The sequence below is a fragment of the Lissotriton helveticus genome, chromosome 3_1 (genome assembly GCF_964261635.1).
Source record: "Lissotriton helveticus chromosome 3_1, aLisHel1.1, whole genome shotgun sequence".
NCBI lineage: Eukaryota > Metazoa > Chordata > Amphibia > Caudata > Salamandridae > Lissotriton > Lissotriton helveticus.
Window position 1 is genome coordinate 187403073 of NC_136061.1, and position 23510 is coordinate 187426582.

Genomic DNA, 23510 nt, shown 5'->3' on the forward strand with positions numbered 1-23510 from the left:
TACATCTTGTTCATACCTTTATGTTAGGTGGATTATGTTCAATCAAGTACGTAATCAGCAGAGTTTTAGAAAATCTCGCCACAATTAGGGTTTCCTTGATAGGACAAAGGGAACAAGCATTAGATTTCTGTTTCTACTACTAATACCATATAGTCAAAATACACTCATCGTTTGTTTTCCACATGAGTTATATAAATCTCAATGTACCTTTTATCGGATAAGTTATTTTCTTATCTCCGTCAGAGCCACCGTGTTACTTGGGTGGATATTTAATAAAAACTTTCTTTTGTATAGCGGTTCTATTAAAAACAAATCATTTTTAGGTCAGAAACTATTTTTGAGAACCTATGTATTCTCCTGTTATAGTATATCGTAGGCACTGGCTTACCTATTTATATAGGAAAACGGTCTTTGCATCCCAAATTCGCTCAGTTCGCTTGTAGATATGTGATTAACGTACTGAGGATTTTAGCACCAAGCCGAACCAACCAATACCCTGATAATGGTATTGTAGATAAAATCTATAACGAATAAAATAAAGTGTACAATATAATGTGTTCCATCATTTGTTACTTGTGTATATACATATATATTGGACTACTTTGCGAGTAAAATAACAGTTTCTTTTAATGTTTTTGACTTTATGCATGAGTATTTTACATTTCGTAAATGGCTCCCATATATTAAATGGTATATCTCACATATATATTATCGCTATTAAGATTCAATGGCCCTCGCTTGATATTTGTCATATAAAAGTGTACCACCATAGCTTTTAGAATAGCAACGCATCAGCACCGTATAAACGTGATGGCGTGTTAGTGTTCCATACACATCGTTCACCACAATTTATCATTTAACAGTGTACCGACATGGCTTTGAAATACCGTCCTATTAACACCGTATAAACGTGACAGCATTTTCGTGTTACATACACGCCGTTCACAACGTTTAGTGTTATATTTTAGCAGTCTGCCGCCACAGTTTTAAAGGAACGGCATATCAGAGTCGTATAGACGTGGCGATATGTTTACCTTATCTATGCTGTTCAAGACGTATTATAAGGTGTCATTTTAGATTTTTGGCCCGATATTAAAGTACCCGAATGCTAACGATAAACATGCTCTAAATTAAGCAAGCTACATAGCGGCACATTCCAATTACCAACATACCTGGTTTTGATGAGAAACAGCCTCCCTGCTCTGACGGTACTCCGGAAGTGTATCAATCCATCCCTTCCAGAGACCCGCCTTTAAATACAAGTGCTCTCGTTATTGTCACGTGTGCGTCGAGATTAAAATGTCACTATCTACAGCGTAAGCCCACCCCAATTTTCTTAAATATTGCCTTGTTTTTTGAAAAAATATTTCAAAACATCATAAAGATATTTGTTGTGAAAAAAATATGGATTTCCAATTACATCTTTCCAATTGCAGTTCATAAAGAACTGTTCGGTATTACGTAACTGTGACGGCCATTTTGAAGTGTTTGAATACCTAACATCCACGGTACTGTATATCACATTCCCTATCAATTTAGTGATCCGTGGCACTTTGACTAACTCCATCATTGTAATCAAGACTTGTCATCATAATGGTTATTCAATCTCTTCATGTCTATATAGATACATTATTAGTCTCGTCTTAGAACAATATTATGTACCCTATCAACTGCATAGTACACATCCTATTCTTTATATATATATTCTCTTTACATTAATGATTGATTAGTGGAGCAATCCATGTATGGGATAGTATTTGTTTTTTGGTATCTAATGGTCAAAGACGTGTATATATATATATTCAAACCGCCTTATCAACTAATCTTTATATTATTATTAAATCAGTCTCTCCCACTCTTCTTTGTTGTTAAGGCCATTCTTATAGGTACTAAAATGAGACCTGTAGAACTGTTAGTGTTTTTCCTTTTGCATATATGACCCAGAGTGCTGAGTGAAATCACTTCAACTCCACACCATTTCAGATCTTCTACTCTATGGTTGTGTGTGATCCATTGTTCTACTAAGGGTGCTGTTCTTTTCCCTGTCCTAATTGCTGATTTATGTTCAGTCACTCGCGTTCTAATTTCTCGCGATGTTTCACCAATATAGCCCTTGTTGCAGGGACACATGATCAGATGTATATCATTTTTTGTTTTACCATTAATGAAACTCTTTACCTTATGTGTAGATCCGTTATATTGGATCACATTGCCCTTTATGATGTTATCACAGTTTTTGCAAGTGCTGCAGGGAAAATTACCAACTCGGAGGGGTGCATTGTTGATACTACGCTGCTTGCACCCTACCTCCTCTTTTTTGCTGAGTTTTATATAGCGCGAACTAGAACCGAACCGAATCAGTTATCAGAGCGCTTTTACATAGCACCAGTTACGTTACATGAGGACACACTTTCATTTTAGGCACGGGGAGATTAAGTGATTTGCCCAGAATCACAGGGGGTTTTTGGCGTCGTTACCGAGACTCAAACCTAGTTCCCCAGGTCCGAGGTCGAGCGCAATCTGTTACGGTTGGTACGGTTTCTTCTAAAGCTGAACATAGGTTTGGGCAATATTGTATTATTCTTGTCATATAAGAGTTGCCAATTTCTATTTATAATGTTTTTAACGTATTTGCTTACACAACTGAAGTTAGTAACAAAGATTAGAGGAGCGTCCTGTGTTGTCGTTTCTGGGGCTTTGGTAGCAAAAAGTGATTTCTATCATAATATTTTGCTGTTTTATATGCCTGTCTAATAAGCTTCCTTGAATATCCTCTGTTTAAAAGTTTTTTAGATAAAACATCAGCATGTCGATTAAAGTCTCCCATCTCCTTGCAATTTCACCCAATTCTTAGGTGTTGCCCAAAAGGAATATTATTCTTTTGGCAGGTGGGATGGTTACTTTGGTAGTGGAGCATGGTATTGCGGTCCGTAGGTTTAGTATATAGTTCTACCATTAATGTGCCGCCATTATGTTTAATTTTAATATCTAAGAAGTCACAGCTATCTTTGTTTACGCTAGAGGTAAATTTCAAATTTAAGTCTCCTAGATTTAGCCAATCTATGACCTCCATGAGGTACTCTGATGTTCTCTCCCACATGAAGAAAACATCATCTATATAACGAGACCAACATGAGATGTTTTCATAGAAGGGTGCTGTTGTGTTAAAGATATGCTTATCTACAAAGTCAGCCACATACAGGCAGGCCAGACTGGAAGCACACGTGGCTCCCATGCTGGTACTCTTGATCTGCTTGTAATAATCACTTCTAAAGAGAAAGATGTTGTTTTTCAAAATCACCTCAACACTTTCAACCACAAATGAAGCATGTGCAGACAGGCCTCCCGTGTCATTGGCTACATTCTGATGGTATCATCCTGGGGTATGTTTGTGTAGAGGGCCTCTATGTCTAAAGTCACCAGCCATTGGTTGTTCACATTATATGGTAATTTTTCAATTTTGTTTATCATGGCAGTGGTGTCTTTTATATACGCTCTCTGACTCACCACAAGTGGTTGAAGAAATGTATCTACATATTTACTTATTGGTTCCGTCAGAGAGTCAATGCTGGAGACAATTGGTCATGAGTGGGACTACGTCAATACAGTACCCTCAGGCCACTGTAGGAGGTAGTCCATAGAATACAGAGGCCATGGGCCTTATATACCTAGTTTACAGCTGAGTAAGCATGGAGACTCAAAGAGGAGGTACAGGCATATACAGGAATAGTTATTGACTAACATGGGCATACAGAAATTGCTTGGTCAACAAAGTGGAAGGGGAGATATTACTGCTTATGTCAGTTGGAATAGCCTGGCAGTTACACTCTAAGACAGGTGCATTCTAGCTGCTACAGGACTTTCTGAGCATGCGCAGTGCTCTGGCTCAGTACTGAAGGAGTTAGTTGATGATTCAAGCAGAATAGAAAAGCAGGCAGCAGTGAAGACGGAAGAAGCACATGGCTAATGCAAATGGATGCCACAAACAAAATGGCTCCAGCTTATGCTAACGGTAATTTCTGCGATTTCCACAACACGGTCACTGGCCACCAGACAGCCTTCTTATCTCCTGAGGAGTCGTGTGAATTACTTTTTGGCTTAGGAGCAATTGCAGCCTGCTACAGGGCGAGGTGTTACCTCCCCTTTGCTGGAAGCCACTTAGGGTGTTAGCCCAAAAAGCGCGCTTCAAAGGTGAATCCACTTTTGCTGGGCAAATGGCAATCACACTGTTGAGGGGCTGCCCTTTGTTCAGGTAGACAGGCTGGTGGTGGGCTCAGAGAAGGTAGACTAGTGGCCAAAGCGGTTTTCCTATGGGTGTGTAGCCCCTAAGTAGCCACACAGCTAGGGTGGGCTACTAGCTCCTAACATCCAAGGAAGGGTCCTGACATCTTGAGAGTGGGCAGACTAGTGCACTCTGGGATTGCTAGATGCCACACATACCCGGAAACTGTCACCAAAAGGGAGGGGACCTGGTAGCCCATTGGCTGGTGACTGCATCATCCCCCCACAAAACTTTACGGGAATACATATGGCACCCCTGTCACCCTGAACCCCGGTTTTCAACGAAACTAGAACCTGGCCTTACTATGTCATGTATGCAAATTAGAATAAACCAGTGGAAACATGTTTTAAGGGTCAGACTACATGCACTTGAAGGTGTTTAACAGTTCACCAGAGCCAAACGTACTAGATAATTCAGTCGAAAAAATGGGGTAGGGACTCTCCAAGAGATGCACTTCCTTACTCAGGATTTCTGAACACCTGTGAAAAAACCGGACTTATGCAGACCGGTATAGAGACAGAGCTAAATGTGACTTGTCAATGAGGAGGTGGCGCTGTTGGTAGATTAGTAAAACATGTTCGATGTGGTTATGGGTTGATACTGGATGCTGTGATAAATGGGGATAGATGCAGACTGTCCGTAATAGACATGATAACGGAGATGAATGTGACTTCAGTGAGAGATTTGGAGACTAGAGTGGATGCGGGTCACCAAATTGTGGTTGAATGGTTGTAGAGTTCCTGTGATTAATGTGGCACAGGAAGTAGATGCAAAATGTCAATGAGAGATGGATGTTGGACACCCAGAATGGGTATGAGTGTGATGTGCTAAGTTGTCTCAGATTTTATACTTTTACTCATCATTATTTTAATTTTTTGTAGGGTTCACCTGCAACGGGTAACATCTACAAGCGTCCTTCTGAAGAAGGTGCAAGAGCCAGTGGTGAAGCATGGAAAGGGCTTGCTGGAACTCTCCACTTTCACCTCCCACTCCAATGCAGCAAGTAGGTGTGCTGCTTACATTCACACAGAATCCTTGCTTTTTAAATGTTGACATATACCAAATCACAAGACCTTACTAATGAGAACTTGTGCTTCTACCAGAACAGTCCAGACAGAAAATATAAGGTGGGGCGCTGAACTGTGTGCAGAACATACATTTCCTTTAACTTTCCACTTCTTGCATTCCCAGAGGCCATGACTTTTTTCTTATGAAATAGAACCCTAAATCTTATTGCTGTTTAACAGTGCATCTACTGTATGACCTCTTTCCAAGATCTGAATTGAGGTGTGACTACGTAGACAAGATTATCTTCAGACTATTCTGGTCTGGGTCTATATGTTGCTTGCTTTATCTTCAGTATCCAAGAAGTTCACAATAGATTATTCCATTGTCCCCTTCTCATTATGTGAAAAGGCTTTAAAATATGTGGTCAAATGATCAAATGTCTGATTAGTTAAGGAAATAAACCGAGCAATTGAATGAGACAAGACCATCATCTGTTGATAACGTTTGACTTATGTGTACTGTGACCAGAAGAATTATCACAGTTTTTGTCTATGTTATTCCTGCTTGTATGATACGTGTACCTTTAAAAAACATCCCTGTGAAGCTTTGCATGACTGGTTGCACAAAGAGGTTTTTAATTATTTTAATTCATTTGTATTAAACCTGCCTATACTATATACACAACAATGTGTAAATCTAGTTTAGATTATTTAATTGTTTTATCTATGGGGTCTATATAGCTTCAGTCTAGTCATTTTTAGCATGTGGGCTTTTTTATTATTATTATTTAAGCAAGTATTTCATAAACTTAAAAGAATGTATAAAGTAACTTTGATATGTGGTCGCCGGACTTTTTGAGACTTTGGAATTTACATCCTCCTTGGTGTACTTGAGCCCTGCAGTGTGTCTCTTCTGAAGGTTGATGCTGACTAGTTCATTTTGCTATGGGAATTGTAAAATAATGTTTTTTTTCTATGCACAGTTAATCTCTCAGGCAGCTGTCTGTGATACATGAGATTGTGCCTAAAGAGCTGGTTTTAGTCATAGAGCCAGACTGATTACCACCCTAAATTAGGACTGCCTGGGATATTGAAAAGGTGCTAGAAGCCATTCACAGTGTATAACGTGGCAGCACAATATCCTTAATATCCATTAGTTCAGCTTTCCACCCAGGTTTTGTTAAGACTACCTTGTTGAAAGTGTGAGAAGAGATCCTAAAATGAGGCAAGCTTTCCACGTTGATTATTATGAACATTGATTATTATTTGTCCATATGAAAGACTGTGATGTTCACATTTACAATTAGTTGTGAGGGCCTGTAACGGTCATCGTTAGATATGAGAGATCAACAAGTAAAGATCATCTGATCATCTGTCTATCGTTTGTGGTGTTCCATAGGTATGTATTTTATTTCTACTCTTATTTAACATTTGTATGCAGCCCTTTTTAGGTCTCGGCCTGCGTAGGCTGCGCTTGCGCAGTCTCGCTAGCGAGATTTAATGTTTTCTAGTACGGGGGTGAATGAGCTAGCTCTTCTCCATTGGCTGGCTTACTAAATGGCGGCCAGCCATTGGAGAAGAGCTGTGTCTGTTACTTTAAGCCCCGTCCGTTTCTGATTGAGGGGCGTGTTTTTTGCTGTCCTTTCTGTCACTCAACAAAACACGCCCCCCAGTCTGAAAAGGACGGGGCTTATCCGCAGCTGCTGCCATACTTTATTGACTTCCCCCTGTCTTCCCCTGTACCTGTCTCATTTCCTGTTTTCCTATCTTGTTGCCATCCTTTCTTTCGTTGATTTCCCCTCACCATATTTGCAAAATTTTTCTCGTTCTGTCTATCCCATTCCCACTGCCTTCATTCTCCCTCCACCCCAGGCTGACCACTCATCTCGCTGCCCGTCCCCGCGCCTTAAGATCAGTGCCTAATCAGCTGCCCCCAAGGCCACGGAGTGACAAGTAGGCGGTGTTTTGACGTCACGCGTCGGGTCTGCCTGAGCTGCACTGCAACCGAGCGTCAGACTAGCTGGAGCGCGGCGGGCGGGTTCGAGTCGGCAGGCGCGCTGGACTGACGGGCAGCGGGCGGGCGGGATGCAGCGGATTACAGCCTCCGAGGGGGTGCGAACCAAGAGACGCTGCACGAGGCGCTGCCCCGGCACGCGTAGGATGACAGCGGCGGCGACATTCCTTGGCCCGAGCGACTCCAGCTGGGTAGCGGGCTCCGCAGCAATGGAGCTGCCCGCGGCCGGTGAGCACATCTTTGCTGTGGAAAGCATCGAAAAGAAGCGGGTGAGCAAGGTGAGTCTCCGGATATTTATTTTAGGTGTGGAGCGTGATCGGTGGGGTGGGGGTGGGGCAGGTGCAAGGAGGTCAATGGCGCCGTACCAAGTTCCCGAACGGAGTTGTGATGCTGCGTTTAACAGTAAAATACGAACCAGCAATAGCTGCCCTGTGCAGTCGTGGTGCTATACAGCACTTACTGCCTCCATAGTCCCAGAGGCTATTTGTGGGCTACCTGGTGAACGAAAGGGCACATAAAGGGGTGTGTGGTACAGAGTGACTTGTTTTGGGGGGAAGGAGGGTGTGTGCATTGCATGGAGGATCCAGCCGGCATAGCGAGAACGAGGATAGGGAGAAAGTTCTGCTGAGCATTAGCGCTGCAGAGGGTTTCCATGGGATGGCCCAAGGGCTTTTAAGTGTTCAGAGGATAGGTTGATGATTTGGGATGCAAACGTTCTGGCCTGTTGACAGAAAACTCTGGGGCGCACGCATGTTCCAACGACACTGCGGTTAAGGTACAAATTGTGGGGTACTTTAGCGATCCACCTCGACAGGATGTGTGTGTGTGGCTCTGTCTGTGTGTGTGGCTCTGTCTGTGTGTGTGGCTCTGTCTGTGTGTGTGTGTGGCTCTGTCTGTGTGTGTGTGTGGCTCTGTCTGTGTGTGTGTTGCTCTGTCTGTCTGTGTGTGGCTCTGGCTGTGTGTGTGTGTGGCTCTGTGTGTGTGGCTCTGTGTGTGGGTGCAAATGCAATAGGTCTCACATTTGCGAGAGATTAAGCTATTGGCATTGTAAATGACAATGCCATTTATTTATATGTTTTAAAAACAAAAGTAATGTCATGAGCAATGCCAATAGCTCTAACTTTAACAAAGACAAGACCATTGCATTGTAAATGCTTGTTGGAAATTATTAGAGTGGAAATGATTGAACTTTCATTGCTATGCGGATGATTCTCAAAAGTATTTTCGCAATGGACAATTTTGTGAGCATTGACTCTAGACTGGGTCAAATTACATACTACCCCTACCCCTACCCGCTACCTCCATGGATACGGACAGAGTCCTCCCTGGTGGCTGGGCAAGACTACCGTCGGAGGACACCATTGCCGGCGACTGCGGTAGCTGCTGCCATTGGGCCTGGCTTCTTGCCGCTACCAAACCGGAGCCTGTGCTGGGACACTCCTTGCAGCTGCGGAGGGCCTTGTCCAGGGTGGATGTGTGCCCCCGCCCCCTCCCTTGCCCAGGATTCACTGCGGGGGTTTCTGGCTGCTTTCCTGACGGGCCAATCTTCTGCCTCCTTCACAATTTAGCCCCCCCCGCCCCTCTCCGTGGGACCCGAGGCGCCTCCCATAGCCCTGCAGGACGTAGGAAGCAGCGGGGTGGACTCTTGAATTGCGCTGCACTTGGTGCGCAGCTGCCATCCAGGGAGGGCCCTGCCCCCACCATACATCATGTGGGGCGCAGGAGAGTGCTGCTGTCGGAGTGGGCCAAAACCTACTGCAGCCCCATCGCGCTCCCGAGGCACTATCCTCACCCACGAATTACGCTGTGCATCTGGAATACAGTCTGGCGGCGGCACCCATTAAGGGGGTGGGGAGTTGCCTGCATGCAGAAGTGGCCGGACTAGGTCCCGGTGTAGCTTGCTTGTGGGTTGGCTTGCTGCTGGTAGGTCGCTCCCCCACCACACAGCTCCGCCTGTGTGTCCTGACCCTGCCCCAGCTGCCGCTGCAGTAGAAGTTGAGGACCTCCTCCACCCGCAGGCTATCACCTGCGCCTCATCCCTGGTGGCCAGTGGTAGGCCTTAGGTTTGTATCACTGTCGCTGTCTGTCTGTCTTCCATGTACTGCCTATACTGTCTTCTGGTGTCTGTGACCACCTTTGCCTGTCTCCCCCCTGTGCCTGCATTCCTATCTGTGCCAGTTTTCTTGCCTCTTGTTCCCTGATTGTGCTTGTTTCTTGCCTTCTGCTCCCCCTCACTGCCCCTGATTTGTGCCCGTTTTCTTGCCTTCTGCTCCCGATTGTGCTAGTTTTCTTTCCTTCTGCTCCCCTAATTGTGCTCGTTTTTCTTGCCTCTGTTCCCCGATTGTGCTCGTTTTCTTGCCTTCTGCTCCCCTAATTGTGCTCGTTTTTCTTGCTCTGCTCCCTGATTGTGATCGTTTTTCTTGCTCTGTTCCCTTATTGTGATCGTTTTTCTTGCCAGTGCCCCCTGATTGTGCTTGTTTTTTCTTACCTCTGTTACCTGATTGTGCTTGTTTTTTCTTACCTCTGTTACCTGATTGTGCTAGTTTTTCTTGCTCTGTTCCCTGATTGTGTTAGTTTTTCTTGCTCTGTTCCCTGATTGTGCTCGTTTTTCTTGCTCTGTTCCCTGATTGTGCCTGTTTTTATTGCTCTGTTCCCTGATTGTGCTCGTTTTTCTTACCTCTGCCCCCTGATTGTGCTCGTTTTTTCTTGCCTCTGTTCCCTGATTGTGCTCGTTTTTCTTGCCTCTGCCCTCCGATCGTGCTTCTTTTCTTGCCTTCTGCCCCGCTGATTGTGATAGTTTTCTTGCCTTCTTTCCCTCTCGCTGCCCCTGATTGTGTCTGGCTACCTTGGTGCCCTCGCCGCTCCCGTTCCCGCTGCTGTGTCCCCTGCGGCCCGCCCCCCTCACTGCCCATTCGCTGCCCCGCCTCCCAGCTGCTCCTCCCTCCCACCACCCCATATAGGCCGGCCGCTGCGCGGTGAGGAGAGCAACCCTTGACCTTGCTGGTAGGTAGCTCCCCCACCACACAGCTCCGCCTGTGTGTCCTGATCCTGCCCCAGCTGCCGCTGCTGTAGAAGTTGAAGCCCTCCTCCACCCGCAGGCTACCACCTGCACCTCATCCCTGGTGGCCAGTGATAGGCCTTAGGTTTGTATCACTGTCGCTGTCTGTCTGTCTTCCCTGTACTGCCCATACTGTCTTCTGGTGTCTGTGACCACCTTTGCCTGTCTCCCCCCTGTGCCTGCATTCTTATCTGTGCCAGTTTTCTTGCCTCCTATTCCCTGATTGTGCTTGTTTCTTGCCTTCTGCTCCCCCTCGCTGCCCTTAATTTGTGCCTGTTTTATTGCCTTCTGCTCCCGATTGTGCTCGTTTTCTTGCCTTCTGCTTCCCCAATTGTGCTCGTTTTTCTTGCCTCTGTTCCCTGATTGTGCTTCTTTCTTGCCTTCTGCTCCCCTGATTGTGCTCGTTTTCTTGCCTTCTGTCCCCCTCGCTGCCCTGGATTTTTCCCTCGCCCCCACTGCCCACTGCTCACCACCCGCCGCTGCTGCCACTGCGGCCTGCCCCCTGCGCCCATGCACCATCCCCTACCTCCCGCCTCCCAGCTGCTCCTCCCTCCCAGCTCCCCTTCAAATGGCGGCAGAGGAACACTCATCTATAGACCCCCTCGGACCCCGGGCTCAGTTCAGCGACTCCATCGCCGACCTCGCCAGCACCCATGCACTCGTCTTCTCCACTGGCACCCACGTCGCCTTCGACCACACCACCGAACTCCACTGGACCGACCACCGCTGCATTCATTTCACCTTCAAGAAACCAACCACGCACCACCGCACCCAACAGCTGCCTCGCCGCTGCTGGAGCAAAGTCACAGAAGACCGGCTGATCACCACCCTCGACCAGAACCCACCCACCGACCCCACCAACCCAGATGCCGCAGCCAGCAACCTCAGACAGTGGATCGACGACTGCGCCAACACCCTCGCCACGCTCAAAAAACCCTCCAACAGCCAAGCCAGCAAGAGAGCCACCTGGTTCACCAATGAGCTCCAGACCTCCAAACGCGCATGCCGGAAACTGGAGAAAATATGGCTCCACAAACGCACACCGGACAACCACACAGCCCACAAGGACGCCACCCGCAGACATCACCACCTCATCAGATTAGCCAAGAGATCCTCCTTCAAAAACCGCTTGGATAACAATGCACACAACAGCAAAGAGCTCTTCAGCATCGTAAAGGAACTCTCCAACCCCAGCACCAACGCCAACGACATCCCGCCCTCAGAAGAACTGTGCGACTCTCTAGCCATCTTTTCCCACCGCAAGATCGCTGACATCCACGACAGCTTCAACACCACAACCGCCCCGACTACGCCACACTCCACCTCCCCTGCGAACACCACCAGCGCCATCCGCCTGACCTCCTGAATCAACGTCAATGACGACGAGACACGCAAGGTCTTGAACTCCATACACTCAGGATCTCCATCAGACCCGTGCCCACACCACGTATTCAACAAAGCAGACGCAGCCATTGCACCCCAACTACCAAAGGTCATCAACATCTCCTTTGAAACAGCGACATTCCCGGAAAGCTGGAAGCACGCCGAAATCAACGCCCTCCTCAAGAAGCCCAAGGCGGACCCCAAGGACCTCAAGAACTTCCGGCCCATCTCCCTGCTCCCGTTCCCGGCAAAGGTCCTCAGGAAAATAGTCAACAGGCAATTGGCCCGCCACCCGGAAGAGAACAACATCTTGGACCCGTCCCAGTCCGGATTCAGATGAAATCACAGCACGAGACAGCCCTCATCGCCGCCACAGACCACATCAGGCGCCAACTAGACAACGGCGAAACATCAGCCCTCATCCTCCTGGACCTGTCGGCCGCCTTCGACAGGGTCTGCCATCGCACTCTAAAGACACGCCTCCTAAAAGCCGGAATCCAAGAGAAGGCCCTTGACTGGACCACGTCCTTCCTCTCCGGCAGAACCCAGAGCTTCCGCCTCCCACCCTTCCGATCCTAAGCCACCGACATCATCTGCGGCGTGCCCCAGGGCTCATCCCGACGCTGTTCAACATCTACATGGCCCCCCTCGCACAAGTGGCCCGCCAGCGCGACCTCAACATCCTCTCCTACGCTGACGACACCCAGCTCATCCTCTCTCTCACCAAGGACGCACACACCGCTAAAACCAACCTCCACGAGGGAATGAAGGCCGTCACCGACTGGATGAGGAGCAACCGTCTGAAGCTGAACTCGGACAAGACGGAGGTACTCATCCTCGGACCCACCCCCTCAGCCTGGGACGACTCCTGGTGGCCAACCACACTGGGAACAGCACCAACACCCACCAACCATGCACGCAACCTAGGATTCATCCTCGACTCCTCCCTCTCCATGGCTATGCAGGTCAACGGCGTCTCCTCCTCCTGCTACAACACCCTCCGCATGCTCCGCATGCTCCGCAGGATCTACAAAGTAGATCCCGACCGAAACAAGAAGAACGGTGACAAAGGCCCTCGTCAGCAGCAGACTGGACTACGGCAACGCACTCTACGCAGGAATCCCAGCCAAACACCTACAACGACCTCAACTCATCCAAAACGCCTCCACCCGACTAATCGTCAACGTCCCCCGCCGCAGCCACATCACCCCCCACCTGAGAGACCTACACTGGCTCCCCGTCGACAAGAGTATCAGCTTCAAGCTCCTCACCCACGCACACAAAGCACTCCACAATGCTGGACCAGCCTACCTTAACAGCATACTCAGCTTCTACACCCCCATGCGCCAGCTCCGCTCCGCCAGCCTCGCCCTCGCCGCTGTCCCCTGCATCCAACGAGCGACCTCTGGTGGCAGATCCTTCTCCTACCTCGCCGCCAAGACCTGGAACACCCTCCCTACCCACATACGGCAGACCCAAGACCTACTCGCCTTCAGAAGACTCCTCAAGACCTGGCTCTTCGAGCTGTAGCAGCACCCCCCTCCCCTCAGTGCCTTGAGACCCTCATGTGTAAGTAGCGCGCTCTAAAAGTACTTTGATTGATTGATTGATTGATTGGGGAGCCCTCTCCCCCCCCCCCCCCCCCAGCACCTGTACAATCCCGGTGTCGGGTTGGGGTGCAGATACGCCACTTATTCGTTTCTACTGCACTCTGCTGGCTCTGCGGGACCGATCTGTTGTCATTCACCATGACCCGCGACAAACTGCAAAACGCTAAACAATGCACGCTTGATCGTTACGCCGCTACTGGGGCGCAACCGGCGGATCCAACGAGTCAGAGCTCCGCTGGATTGATGGGGCCAATACCGCAGCCGCGAGTCGCCCTTGAGGCCAAGATTGGGGCGGTGGGGTCGGATGTGATTTTGATCCGTCAGGACCTCCGCAAGGCGGTCGACATGGTAACAGAGGCCGAAGCCCTTATCTCAACCACAGAAGATACAGTTGCCTCTATCCAAAAGAAGGTGTCCTCTCTAGAATCCATCACTAAGGGGCTCGCCCTCAGAGCGGAGGATGCTGAAGACAGAGCCCAGAGGAACAATCTTCACTTTGTGGGGTTTTCTGAGGGGTGTGAAGATAATAGCGTGGAACGATTCCTCACCACATGGATAAGGAGCTTGATCCCTCAGTCGTCTCTCTCTTCATGCTTCATCATCGAGCGCGTACACTGCACGTTGATGCAGAAACCTCCTGCAGTGGACAGGCCTCAACCCATTATAGCCAGATTCTTAAATTTTAATTACCCAGACGCTGTCCTCACGCAGGCCAGATTGGCGGGCAAGTTCCAGCACGATTCTCACCACATCCTCATTTTTCACGACTACACGAAAATGGTGCAGCAACATCAGCAGTCATTCAAGGCTGCCAAGGCTAGGCTGTGAGATCTCAAACTCCAGTATGCCCTGCTCTTCCCAGCCCGGCTGCGAGTCATTTATGAATCGCGTACTCTCTTCTTTGACACCCCTGAGGAGGTTTTTGCTTAGACCGACAAACTACGGAAACTCAAACCACACACCCCGCCACTTCTTGATTCAGAGTTGTCTTCTGAAGAAGCAGCGAAGCGCCTTCCTAAGACTAAAAGGAACACAAGGCGGAGATCACGGTCGAGGCGCCGCTCAAAATCTCAAGGCGCCTCTGGCCCCCGGGGTGATGGCATTTTCCGCGACTCCTTACCGGCGCACCATGAAGACTGAAGACTGCAGGCAATGGCTTCATATGGATCGGACTGGCTGGTGAATGCTAACTCACTTTATCTATTTTCTCTCTCTCCTTCGATTATACAACACTGATATGGGGTCTTGAATACTATGATTTGTTTGCTTGTTACGCTAATGGCACAGTATATGGGCCTACGTGAGGCCTCCTCCCCAATTCTTTTTTTCTCAGCATCTGAGACTCTAATACTTGTTTGGGAATAATTCTATGGGTATCCATTGATGTGGGGCTGTGCTTTTCCCCGTTGGGGTGGTGGTACGACGCTCATCGCGACAGATACTATTACTGTTTTGAGGTATAGGGTAGGATGGGTGAGGGATGGCTGGATTTCTTGATTTGTTTGATGTTATTTGTTATTGCTACTACATCTGCTGATATGTGTACTTTCAAAATTGGCATTGCCATCCATTTTATTAGGTTCCTAACTATATGTCATCACTGTATATGCTGCAAGATTTAAGCGGGGTCGGGAGTAGAGAGCTCCGAGTCCTTAGTTGGAATGTTAATGACCTACTAGATAGGATTAAACGGGGTGCTTTCCTGCGACAGGCCAAGCGACATGGGGCAGGGGTTCCCTGCTTGCAGGAAACTCACCTAGCGGGCCTCAAGACACTTTGTCTGGGACGGTTTGGGTTTGCACACATTTACCATGCTGGCTTCACTAGAGGTTCCTGTGAAGTTGCAATCCTCATACATCGCAGCATCCCCTTCGTTCATAGCCGCACGTGGTCAGATCCACAGAGTAGATTCATTGTGATATACGGGACACTATATGGAGAGCCCATTGTCTTAGGTAGTGTGTATGCCCCACCCCCTCTCTCGTGGTCTCTAGTTGATAAGTTGACAGTGCTCTGAACAGACCTTCCGTCGACGATAACAATAGTTGGGGGGACTGGAATGTTATGTTCTCATCACAGGATAGATGGCATGCCACGGCTCGAGTTGCCGGGCCTCCAGACTCCAAACTATATCCCCTGGTCCGTGGCTTGGGGTGGGTTGATTCGTGGAGGACAATACGCCCTGACACACATGCATACACCTATTTCTGTAATGCTCATGATTCCTTTTGTTTAGATTACATCTTCCTTTCGGAGACACACACACATAGATTGAGTGAAGTTACAATTCTCCCTAGGGGGTTATTTGACCATTCCCTGGTGTCCATTCTCCTTCTCTGGTCCCGCATATCGATTTCGGTGGCGTTTGTCGCCATGGTCACTAAGGGATGAGAAATATAGGACACATATGCTTATCTCTTTAACAGACTATATAATACTTAGCACAACACAGTGGAGTCGCCGGTCACCCTGTGGGAGGCTATGAAACCCACTCTCTGGGGAGCTGACATTGCCTTCTGTACTGCCGAGCGTAGGCTGTGACGTGACAAACTGCTCAGAATTGAAGTCCAGCTATTTGATTTGGAGCACGCTGGTAGGGACATAGCGGGACAGGCTGCGCGCAGACAATTGCTGACAGTCATGTTATGTTATGTTATTCTATTTTTATATAGCGCAAATTACCACTGGTCTCTAAGTGCTTAAAAGAAGGAGCAGAGCACTGCGTGACTGCAGGGCGGACGATTACACAGATGTCAGTGTTTCTCTAAACAGGTGGGTTTTTAGCAGCTTTCTAATGGGGAGCAGGGCTGATTCCCTGCGGAAGGACTCTGGTAGATCGTTCCAGATCTGAGGCAGGAGGACCGAGAACGCTCTGCCCCCTTTGGTCTTAAGATTGTATCTGGAGGAGGTTAGTCTGCAGGTCTCTGAGGAACGCAGAGCCCGACCCGGCACGTACTTTTGTACTCTGTCTTTTATATATTTTAGCGCATCTCCATAAAGGGCCTTATGGGCTATACACAGGCTCTTAAAATGCACCCGCTGTTCAATAGGCAGCCAGTGCAGTTTATGCAGCAGGGGGGTGGCTCTCGTGCGCCTAGGGAGGCTAAAAATGAATCTGGCAGCATCATTTTGTACAACCTGTAGTCTCCTCAGTAGCTTCTGTGGGATTCCCATAGTCTAGCCGGGAGATGACCGTAGCTGATACAATTGATTGTAGGACCGAGGTAGAGAGAAGGGGAACGAGTTTCCGTAATTGCCTAAGTAGGCCCATACAGATACCCACCACTGCCGGCTAGACATTGACAGATCCGAATCGATCTTCAAGCCCAGGCTCTTTACTACTGGTACTGGAGATGGTGACACTCCTAATTCTGAGGGCCAGAACAGTTCACACTAAGGGCTATTTTGAGCAGGAACAATAAGCACCTCGATTTTGTCCGGGTTGATTTTTAGCGAATTGGCTGCCATCCAGTTAACAGTGAACCTGAGAAGATTTCTCACTGATTCTTGTGCCTGGCTGGTATGATCAAGACGGACCAGGAGTTGGGTGTCATCAGCGTAGTTAAAGACATGGCAATCCCTGCCTGTGAGCGCCACCACCAAGGGCTGCAGATAGATGTTAATGAGGAGTGGAGACAAAGCAAAGCCCTGGGGGACTCCACAGGTCAGGGAGCTCAAAGTTGACACCTGGTCCCCCATTTGGACTCTCTGGGTACGGTGGGTCAGGAAAGATCTTAGCCACTGAAGTGCAGCAGACATGCGCCAGTGAGCTCCTTAACAAAGCCTGCCTTTATTAGCTTTCCACCCGTAGACGGATTTACCAGTAGGGCGACAAATCCAGTGCACTGCTGCATTGCCTGTGTCAGCAGACATATTGCGCCCCAGACGCTCCCAAGTATATGTGGTCCGGATGGGACTGCGCTTACAGACCCGTCCGCCATGGCTGACAGTTTTGCCCCTTACTTCGCGTACCCTTATGCCCCCGATGAGGTATTGCCTGCGGCCATGGTGCATAAATGTATTGACGATTTCCATCCTTGCGCTTTGTCCTTTACAGCACGAGATGTGCTGGACGCTCCCCTGTCGGCAGATGAACTCCTGCCTGCGCTATTGGCTATGCGAGTGAGAAAGGCACCAGACCCAAATGGCTACCCTTGCGAGTTCTTTGAAAAATATCACACCCAACTTTTAAAACCCTATCTGGCGGTCTGGAGGCTTCCTGGGAGTGTGGAAGCCTTCTGCCCGATTGGTGACATGCTGAGTTTGTTGTGTTTTTGAAGCCGGACCATCCACCGGAAGACTTCTCGTCCTATTGCCCGATTTCCTTACTTAATGTGGAGGCTAAGCTTCTAGCTAAGGTGATTGCAAATAGTCGAGTCCCGTACATTGCGGAGCTGATTCATCCCGACTAGACAGGATTTATGCTGCACCACGCTAAGCGACATAACATCAGGCGTGCCCATAAAGCCATTGCTGCAGTCTGTAAGCTTGATACTCCTGCTGCGCTCCTTTTGGCAGACATAAACAAGGCTTTTGATTCCCTTAGCTGGACGTTTCTCAGCTGCTGTGCTTACTCACTTGCTCTACGCGGACAAAACTGCCTCAGTCTCAGTGGCTGATTTGATCTCCAGAGGCTTTTCCATTGGACGGGGAACGCACCAGGGCTGTCCGCTCTCTCCTTATCTTTTTAGGTTGAAGCCTGCGTTGCAGCGCATGCGCTGCTGCAGGCAAAGAGATATTGTGAGCAGGGGATTTCAGTATGGCGCGAAGCCACGCCCCTTTTTCCATTGGCAGGCCTATCGTTGGAAAAAGCTCCTGTTTAGCAGATTTGTCTGCTCTGGATACCGCCTCTCGAGGACTCTATGATCTGCCTTACGGTAGCACGACAATATTTTTAGAAATATTGCCTTGGCAACCATGAGGCAAGTCAGGGAGTCCTGGAGGGACGGGATTCAGTATCCTGTTCCCGTCCCCTTTTTTTTTTTGGGAGAATGGGGAGACACACGGAGCCCCTTGCCGGTCCTTCACTCTCCCCCGGAGTGGCGCCATCATGCCGGCTAAAACCTTCCCAAAAGTCTTGTGCCCCATTATGTGGGCCAGGACGTGTGTACAATGAGCGGTACGAGGAGTTAATAAAGGCGGGGGCTTACCGTGCGTGTCCCGGTGTGGCGTACCCCCCTCCAGCCGCCGCTCTCCGGTGCCCGCTCCTCCAATGCTAGCTCCCCTCCTCCCCACACACATGCAGGCGCTCAGAGTCTCTCCTCCTCTCTGGATTGATCTTGTCTGGCTGGCGTCAGGGAGTCGGGGCCGCCCAGCCTCCAACACCACAGCCTCCTCCTCCTGGCAGTGCACGGCAGCGTCTCGCGCCGACGGGATCCTCTGCAAGTTCCCTCGCTTTTCCCTGCGACTCGCTCCTCGTTTCTCGCCGCTCCTTGCGGGAGGAGGACCCGACCGGGAAGTGCCCCGGGACTCTCACTCCGCCACCGGAGCACGCACGACAAGGCCGCTCGTCCCCGGCCTGGAAGTATCTCGAGAGCCCAGCTCTTGGCACAGCGCTTTCCGCATACTTTAGTATTTCTTCGCTGTTTTCCAAGGTTTGCCCACCCTTTTCTGTCCCATGCTTTACATGAATTTTCAAGGCTTGTGTGCTTGCGTTACTTTAACCTGAGGTTGACAGTCAACCAAGCTACCCAAATTATGCATCTCATCTATTACTCTTATTTTGAGTGCTAAGTCATTAATGGTAACTAACTACGAATATAAATACAGTTCATAAAAGACGAGCTGTTGTCTAAGTACAGTGCACTGATTTTGAAATGGAATCCAAACACATAGCGCCGTGTTAAGCTCAGCAGGAACGTTACAAATTAATATTACATAGCGGTGACAGGTTTACTGTTTAGTAGCGGGTTTCACCTGCCAGCACACAACCTACGCCACTGATCCAAATGACCTACAATCATGACATAGCAAAATATCAGTTAATTGAATTCAAGCACTTCTTTACAATATTTGATTTAATTTTCATGTTTTTTAATATAGTACGACCCAGACCCACGAAAAGGGGCATTTAACAGAGAGAATTTTAAACAAGTATTGGCATAGCCAATAGGTCTCGCCTTTGGGACCTTATAAGTGTTTAGCCATGCAACAGTTGATGTTGCACCAAGGATATTGTGCTACATAACTAAATACTATGCCAATGCTTGTTGCTCTAGCTATGGAGCCGCTTCCGGCTTGGATACGGATAGACGCGCAGCTGCGCGGTTTCGAGTGGGCACCAGGCATCTCCGATCGCATTGCGCTTTAAGCGGATGGTGTCTTATTTTTCCTCACAGATCTAGATCGGACCTGTCTTCTCTGCATTATGCAGATCTTTGCTGAAACCTCTGGCCTCTATGTGAACCAGGGTAAATCCTTTGTATGGCTGCTGTGGAGCAGAGATCGCTGGGCGACTGGTCGCAGGAGGTGGTGGTGGCCCCAATGACTTTAAATATCTCTTAGTCTCAGACCCTGGCGTGGAATAAGAACCTCGCCCCCCTGTGGGCACAGGTGGGGGATCAGACACGAGTGTGGTCCCACCTACCTCTGTCTTTGTTTGGTAGGTCCGTTATCTTTAAAATGATTTGCATCCCTCGTTTTCTGTACCAGTTACAGAATCATCCCTAGCCGATAAAACCTACATGGTTCTGCTAGTTGAATGAAATTCTAGCCCACTTCCTCGGTGGGGGGGGGAGGGGCGGGGGGCGGTGCGTGACAGGTGGCTCTGAGGACTTGCTTTCAATCTACCTACACCGGCGGAGTGGCCACCCCAGATATTCAGGCATATTACATGGCCTCCCATCTGCTTGTCCTCAACGTGGTCCTTTATTCAGCGACACTGCTTCGTGACCTACCACCTGTCACAACCACGACTTTTTTAATTTGGAAGGTGGCGCTCCAGCAGATGGGCTGGTTGGGGAGACTTACAAGAGAAACTCCACTATGAAACAATGGCCAATTATTACAGCTAATACACTTGTCCGGGTTCCGAGGTTGGGAGGCCATTGGGATTGACACGGTGGGGGCAGTAGTGCGTGAATGCACCCGTAAGTCTTTTTTAGATATACAAACAGGCTACGCTATGCCCAGTACGCAATTTTATTGGTATCGCCAATTTCGACATGCCTTTACCCCATACCTGTCTCACCTGACGGAAATCCCTGAATTTAACTCTATTGAAGCAAAGGTTTTTATGGGCGACTTAGGAGACCATAACATTACTAAAATATATTGCACACTTATTAACAACACCCTTACCACACTGTTTAAAACCAGAGAGGCATGGCAGACTGATCTGGGGCCCCTAGAGGACGATGACTGGGTGGAGGCTCTGGACTCCCCACCCAGCGCAGCAATTGCGGCTCGTCTGCGTCTCATCCAGTTCTAATACTTGCACAGAGCCTATTATAACAGACACAGATTATGGCCTGCTGGACTCATCTATGGAGGGTACATTCCTTCATACTGTGTGGCCATGCCCCATATTATCAAAGTTCTGGAGTTGTTTTCAATAAAACTTTAATAAAAAAAAAAGTTCTGGAAGGGAGTGTTCACATGCATGTCGGAGGTCTTGGGGTAGACCATTGTATCCTCACCGAGATTTGCTCTATTACATATTACGGAGGACATAAGTGGGAATAGATGTAAGCGCCAGCTCTTATTCCTGGCTTTACACTGGCCAAACTGGATATTGCCCAAGTCTGGAGAGATGAATCCTCACCCTCACTTGGGGTGTGGAAGAAAGGTCTAGATTTTTGTATGGGATTGGAGCTCCAGGTCTTCGAGGCAAGGGGATGCCCCGGTAAACACTACAAAATTTGGAAAAGGTGGGCCGATTATAGAGGATTATATCTGGAGCCTACTCCCCCCGTCTGATTCTGAAGAACCACTACTATGATACTAATCGACTGGCATGTACGTAGTGTTTGCATTTACCAGACCAATGCCTCAATTTTTACAAAACTGCCCGCGAAATTCCTCTCAAATCCCAACTTTTGGGAAACGAGGACCTCTTGTGGCTATCTTGTTGACGCGCTCACTTTGTCGTCAATTTATTTTGCTGATCATAATACTAAAGAGATGAATATGCTAATTATCATTGGCTTTGTGTATTCAATTCAAGCCCAAATATGACAAAGAGGTGTGCCAGTATCATCCGAGATGTAGTGCCAAATTATGACGGGATGATAGGAAGATAATCTCCAGACCTGACATCCTAAAGCACTACAAAGGAAATTCGTAGGGTACTCGCCGGTTAGATCTCTGCGTTCCTCTTCCATGAATCTGGTCTGTGTTCCCCATGTTAAGAAAGCTTGAATGGGGGGTAGATCTTTTAGCTACACAGCAGCTAGAATTTGGAAAGCACTTCCTCTGGAGCTTAGACAACTGAACACCTTGTCATGCTTTAGGAAGGAATTGAAAACCAGATTGTTTCCTAGAGAGTAGACCGTGCCTTTCTCTGCTCTGACACTTGCTGCTCGGTAATCTAAGCGCAAGGATACCCTTGGGGTGACTGTCGCGCTATATAAGTGCACCTTACATTACATTACATTACATCCCAATCTACGCCATTGTACTATACTCCGCTCAATGCAGCTCCACTGTCCGACACTCTGCTTCACTGTATGCAGCTCCACTCTACACATTTTTAATTCAGAGTAGTAAAGAACCTTTAGAGTGTACATTCTGAATGATGCCAGGGGCCTGCACTTCTAAATGCAACTCTCACTGAATTGGTGTTGTCATTGAAGCGGACCACTTGTGTGGCTCTCACTGAATGAGTGGTATCAGGGACGCCCTTCAGGTGTGGGCTTCAACGCATGACAAAAGCTCTTCCCCCAAGGAGTGCTTCTTGCAACATGATGTTAGGCATAGCATTACTTATCATAATAGCATGACAAGCATCTGTATAGAGTGCGCTTTCAACGCAGTGAGACTCTCTTGGTTCTATTGACAGAAAATGGATGTTTATTGTTAATTGTTATCCAATTAAGGTTCATAGATCCTGGGAGAATGAAAGGCTGAGTAGAACCAATAGGATTTGAACCTGTGATCATGGTCGCAAAACATGGATCCCTGGAGTTGGATGCTTTGTGCTACTGAGGACAGCAAACATTTATCTCTAGTGTATGTCTTTATTTTGGCATGTACAGATTTCCCCCCTTCATTGCATGGTATTTTTGTATTCCTTTCAAAGGTCTATGCCTGCAATCTAAATGGCTGAGTTTTCATAGTAAAACACTACACTCAAAAGTATGTATTGTGACTATTCACTTCTATTTAGACTTAGCCCAGTTCTGGCTCCTTTCTTAAAGACCAGATCCCCTTCAATTCTACATATTGGGCAAATCTGGAAATTCTAGAGATTACCCACAAGTGCTGAAAACGCACTGTTCCATTCATGCTTTTGGAAAATGCTAAATTCAACTGTAGATCTGTACTGTAAGCATGAGGTTGAATGATTTGGAAAGGAGGGACCTTCCGGCGAAATAACTATGTGCACCTCGTTAGGTGTAGGATTCTAAATAGCGTTTCCGCCCCATCATACAGTCAGATGGCACGTCTCTCTGTAAACCAGTTTGAAATGTGTTGTTTCAGGTGGATACCGTCCGGATGATGATGAGGAGGCTGTGATCGGGTGGCAGGAGAAGCTCTTCAGCCAGGTAAAAAACTCACTGTGAATATGTTTCCCAATCACCCTATTTACTAGTGTTGGGTATGCGTGATTTCAGGTTGCATTTTTGATGAGTGTATTGTTCTCCGTCACTTTAGAAGTTTGATTACCACATAGCACCAACACCCTCTGTCCCTCCCCTCGCCAACTGTGCCCTCTGTACTTCCGCCCATCTCACCAGAACACTGCCCTCGGTATGTCATCACTTGGAGCTCCGAGGTGGAAACCTCCTCCCTGGTACTGATAGTAGCCTGTCTACAACTTTGTGTTGTGTTTGGCTCCCACTGTGGTATCTTGTACTTTCCCTCTCCCCTTCTCATCCAGAGCCTGAGCTCACTGCTTTTTGGGTAAGAGCAGGGCTTTAATTGGGATGAAAAAAGTTGGGGGGAGGGATGTCTCTCAGAGGGGTGTGGCCAATGTAATTAAAGGCGTGGCTTAACA

General features: G+C 48.1%; 1 protein-coding gene across 2 annotated transcripts in view; it reads left to right on the forward strand.

The window, feature by feature from the left end:
* The window catches only part of MKS1 (MKS transition zone complex subunit 1), a 389790-nt gene that overhangs the window by 21703 nt on the left and 344577 nt on the right, over positions 1–23510 (forward strand). For both annotated transcript variants that reach the window (XM_078679578.1, XM_078679577.1), the window contains exons 2-3: positions 5164–5285; positions 22994–23058. In XM_078679578.1, coding sequence (XP_078535704.1) covers positions 5164–5285; positions 22994–23058 — 187 coding nt within the window. The remainder of the gene's footprint in view (positions 1–5163; positions 5286–22993; positions 23059–23510) is intronic.